General features: G+C 33.8%; 1 protein-coding gene across 1 annotated transcript in view; it reads left to right on the forward strand.

The window, feature by feature from the left end:
- Positions 1 to 4,869, forward strand: part of DYRK1A (dual-specificity tyrosine-(Y)-phosphorylation regulated kinase 1A) — a 154,868-nt gene that overhangs the window by 122,596 nt on the left and 27,403 nt on the right. Inside the window, exons 6-7 of the mRNA XM_012640073.1 lie at positions 379 to 526; positions 4,099 to 4,385. Of these exons, the coding sequence (XP_012495527.1) occupies positions 379 to 526; positions 4,099 to 4,385 (435 nt within the window). The remainder of the gene's footprint in view (positions 1 to 378; positions 527 to 4,098; positions 4,386 to 4,869) is intronic.

The raw sequence follows: 4,869 nt of genomic DNA on the forward strand, positions 1-4,869 counted from the left end.
CGGGTGAATTGTTTTATAGTGTTATTTAATAAGAAAGAAAAAACCAAAGCAGTTGTCAAGATTCATAGTTTATTTCTGAAGGAGGAAAACAATCTAATTTTGTCAAGAAAGTTATCAATTTCGTGGATTTTTAAAATATCATAAGGATGTAAAAAGAAACTCAATTTGAAAGATTGACTTAAAGTTACTGTGTAATACATGGATGATACATTGAATAAAAACAATCTTTTTTACTTAGGAAGGGCAGAAAAATGAGAATTAGAAAACTATACAATTAAATGAAAATTAGGTAAATGTACAATTAAGGTGAATCATAAACTGTTGAGAAATTTTTGCCATTAATGAAATAGAGAATTACTCATCTTTTTTCTCTTTTAGGTCGTAAAGGCATATGATCGTGTGGAGCAAGAATGGGTTGCCATTAAAATAATAAAAAACAAGAAGGCTTTTCTGAATCAAGCCCAGATAGAAGTGCGACTTCTTGAGCTCATGAACAAACATGACACTGAAATGAAATACTACATAGGTAAACAAACAGGCAAACAATACAATGCCCCCCCCCCACTCAGACTGGAAGCCTGAGTTAATGGTTATTTTTATATCAAAATATGTTGATTTTATTTTAAAGTGGTTGAAAATTTGTTTCTGTTGAACAGCATAGATTTATATAAGTTACTTGATCTGACAGTAATATTCTAAATCTTCGGGAATGTGCATTCCAGGTGTCACAGAATATAGAAACCAGTGAGAGAATAGTGTCCCCCCCACACTGCCCCCTAACTTAATGGTGCCATTTGTTTGCTATGCTTATTTATCCAGAGTCATCTTTCTGGCAACTTTAACCATTTCTAATCTAGCTCAGAAACTACATGTAAGCTAATGCATTATGAATGGTGGTACAACCATGTTTGTAGTGTCTAAACCAAGATGGGGCTCTTCCCCAGTCTGTTGGTGAATTCGGCAGCATCAGAAGCTGTTAGACTTACTACGACAGAAAAGAGGTACTGAAGTCATGCCATATTCTGTGTGCTTTCCATCCAGTGTCTGTAATAATCATAGCGATACTGTAAAGGAAGATGGCAGAATGCTTAAATTACAGATGGTTTGTACAAGGAGAGTAGCATACCCAAGGCCACAGGCTTTGGAGCTAGGAACCGAACCTACTTTAGCCTAACTCCAAAGCTTGTATTTGTTTGTCACACTGTCTTTCTTCTGAAAATAAAAACAGGAGACAGAAGAATCGTGAAAATACTGAAGTCTAGGGCCAATTGATCCATGGATAAAACATCTTCTGATTATACCTTCTTTCGTACTATTTTTAATTAAATCTGAGATGTCAGTGATTGTAAGACACCACTGTTTTATGTACCATCAAGAAAAAAATTACTGCCAAGTATACATATAAGATGCCATTAATTTTAGGATATAAACCTTAGGATCCATAAGTTACAGAAATTCCTATAGGCACAGATACATAGTAACTCATATTCAGGAATGCTAGCCTTACCTAATAAATGTAAGGTTGAATTTTGTTTAATGTACTGCTTTTGAGAAAACGGGATTATGCTATAGTTCTTTAGTCCCCTCAAAATGGCGGAAACAAATAATGGATAACGGGGTAAGCTTTGGATTAGATTTCCTTTATGAAATCCCCCTCGTTTCCTGTTGTTACAGTAAAAATGAACATGTACTATTAATTTTTCTTCCTTAGTTTCTTCTCTGTAGATATCTGATATAATCCATAATAATATTTATATCTTAAAACCTTTTCTCATCACACTCACTGAAATTTTGCTGTTCACTGTCAGTTATAACTTGCATAAGATGAGCCTGTTTCCATTCAGTGGTTTTAGAAACGAAATAGGGACATTGTAAGGATATTTGATTTACGAAGTCATCTCTGGACATGCCTCCCTCCTCTTCCTCCTCACTATTGTTTGTTGTATTTTGAGTGTTTACTTAAGTAGCAGAGGAAGTGTTGATGGCATTGCTGTAACACTTTAATTCTGCCGTATTGAAAGATGATATGGCTGGCATATAGTAAGTACTTAAAAAATATTAGCTACTCTGTTGTATATAACAATGGCTATCATTTTTGTTTTGAATAAAGTGATTTTAATGATCACTTTGTTAATTGCATTAGTCATTACAGATACTCTTTCAGATAAGTGGGTTTTTAAAAGTTTTTAAGAAGATGGTAAATTCATAGTGTCTTGAGAAACTGGACCTATTTTAGAAATTAAAAAAAAAAAAAAAGAACTTTAGCTTAGACAAGGCCGTGTCAATTGACTTGAGACTTTAAGGTGTCTGAAAGTTGCATTGCTTTTTATGATGCAAATAATTTAATTTTAAAATGATCGATGAGTAAAATTTGTTCTAAGTTTTATTAAGTCCTTCAGCTTGAAGAAGTATTTACTTCTTTACCGTATAGAATAATTTCTTATCTGGATTATTTGGTACCTGCCATAGTCTAGTTAAAAGAAAATTCAGTTTAGGTCTGCTACAAAGTCCTGCCAACCCTCTGTTCTCCCCAAAATCAATTTAAAAAGACTGAACAAATATGCTCATGTATTAGCTTTCTTTGACAATGTCTTTAGTGCTCAGCACATTGTAGATACTATGTAAATGAGTAATGAATCATGAGGTCAGGTGAAACTGTGAGTGGATTGATCCTTCATTGGAAGAACATTCTAATCACAAAGTTTCTTAAAGGGATTTTTATAATCACATTGGAATTCTGACATCAGTTACTTTTTGCATTCCTCTTCTGGCTACTGCTTAACCAGGAGGTTAAAACCCATCCATGGACCATGTCTGTGAGGTATCATGGAGCTATGTTTTTAGTTTTAAACCTATGAACTGAAATGATTAAGAGCAGATATTATGCATTCTTATGTAACCTTTTAAGGATTCTTTTTATTATTTGCAGTGCCAAATAGTGCTGTTGTAGACTCCTATTAGATATAGCCATGCAGTTTTTTTTATTGTGCTACTTATTCTAACTTTAGATCACCTGTATCGTGAGTGATCTGATAGCGGCATTGATATGCACTGCTTCAAGCCAGGGCTACCACCAGGAAAATGCAATGTATCCACAGTTCTTAGTGACCAGATATTGAATACTATCAGTTATTCCAGACAGATTTGTAGAGAAACCTCTGGTTTTGTGATACTAAAAGACCAAAATGAAGGTAACCTCGGTAGATGGTTGTTTTGTGTCATTCATTTGAGTTACAAGTGCGGAATGTGGTATGTGTAAGAATGCTAATAGTGAAGAGCAGCACTTTATTGAATGACCTCATCTGATGTGAAGTCAGCGTTATTAATACTTAAAGCATAATCTTTGAAGCAATTTGTTGAATATTCAGCCTTTTTTAGAGGGTCAGCAGTGATAGCAAGTCATGTATTCTATACTGTTTCCCCGTTTATAGGCCTATACGTATTTCTTCTTGTGGTTGAGCTTTATTTTGAATTTTTCCCAAACCTTCAGTCTTACCCAAGATTTCCCATTTTCCAATTTGATAAACATACTCCTATACTTTACAACTTGATTTTCAAACATTTACTGTATTTGCCTAAAAGAAAAAAAAAAAACTCTGGTAACCATTAGTGAAATCTAAAGCCCAGCAACACATACTATGTGTTTAGATATGAAAACCTACACGGTGAAGGCTGCCAAGTGGAGAGCATAGAGCATTGTCATAAACCAGAGATCCCGGTAGGTGCAACTTAGATATGTGACATCGAAGGAGGGCTCTCAGGACGTAAAAAGTGCTTTCTTTTATAAATGTAGATAAAGATGCTAAAGTATCTTTAGTACTGTTTGTCAGTTTGCCACTTGTGTTTTCAGACCTGACTTTAAAAAAAAAAAAAAAAAAGCAAGGTATTTTCGTGATACTTCTTACCTTATATCACTTATTGATAGACAGTACACCTGTTTAATTCAGTAAAAACTGGACTGTTATTGCAGAATGCTTATCTTCAAACTTTAACTTCATTTTCACTGTGCATTTGACATTGTAATGTTACAGATTGAGAGTGTGTATGTTACTCTCATTTTATTGATATAATTTAAAATGAAACTTTTTTCTCTTTCAGTGCATTTGAAACGCCACTTTATGTTTCGAAACCATCTCTGTTTAGTTTTTGAAATGCTGTCCTACAACCTCTATGATTTGTTGAGGAACACCAATTTCCGAGGGGTCTCTTTGAACCTAACACGAAAGTTTGCACAACAGATGTGCACTGCACTGCTTTTCCTTGCGACTCCAGAACTTAGTATCATTCACTGTGACCTAAAACCTGAGAATATCCTTCTTTGTAACCCCAAACGCAGTGCAATCAAGATCGTTGACTTTGGCAGTTCTTGTCAATTGGGGCAGAGGGTAAGCATTATTTTAGAACTTGTAAATTAAATAGAATTAGGTAGAACATTACGATATTTGAAATGTTGTTGATGCGTATATACAGTTTGGAGGCGATTACAGGATGGTTATTTATTTCTTAAATGTAGCACTTGATGAATCACCTTGTGTTTTGGGAAATAATCTTTTAAAATGAAAATAGCAATACTTTGAATTAAAAGATAATGATTTTTTCAAAGTGGATATATTTAAAATTATGTGTATGCTAAAATTGAGAAAGAGAGTAGGAGATGAAAGATGTAAATATTAGGTGATTTGTAACTATATTTCCCAAATTGAGGTTTTAATATAAATTTTAAGACTTTCCGGTACTAAAACATTGAATCCTTGCTGTAAAATATTTTTCTAAAGACAGATCAAGATAAATGTTTTTCCTCAAAAACTGATGGCTCAAAAAAAATGGAGATAGTTTTGCGAGATTCACATTGATAGACATACTTGTTTT

This window comes from Propithecus coquereli, unplaced genomic scaffold (genome assembly GCF_000956105.1).
Source record: "Propithecus coquereli isolate 6110/MARCELLA unplaced genomic scaffold, Pcoq_1.0 Scaffold148, whole genome shotgun sequence".
Classification (NCBI taxonomy): domain Eukaryota; kingdom Metazoa; phylum Chordata; class Mammalia; order Primates; family Indriidae; genus Propithecus; species Propithecus coquereli.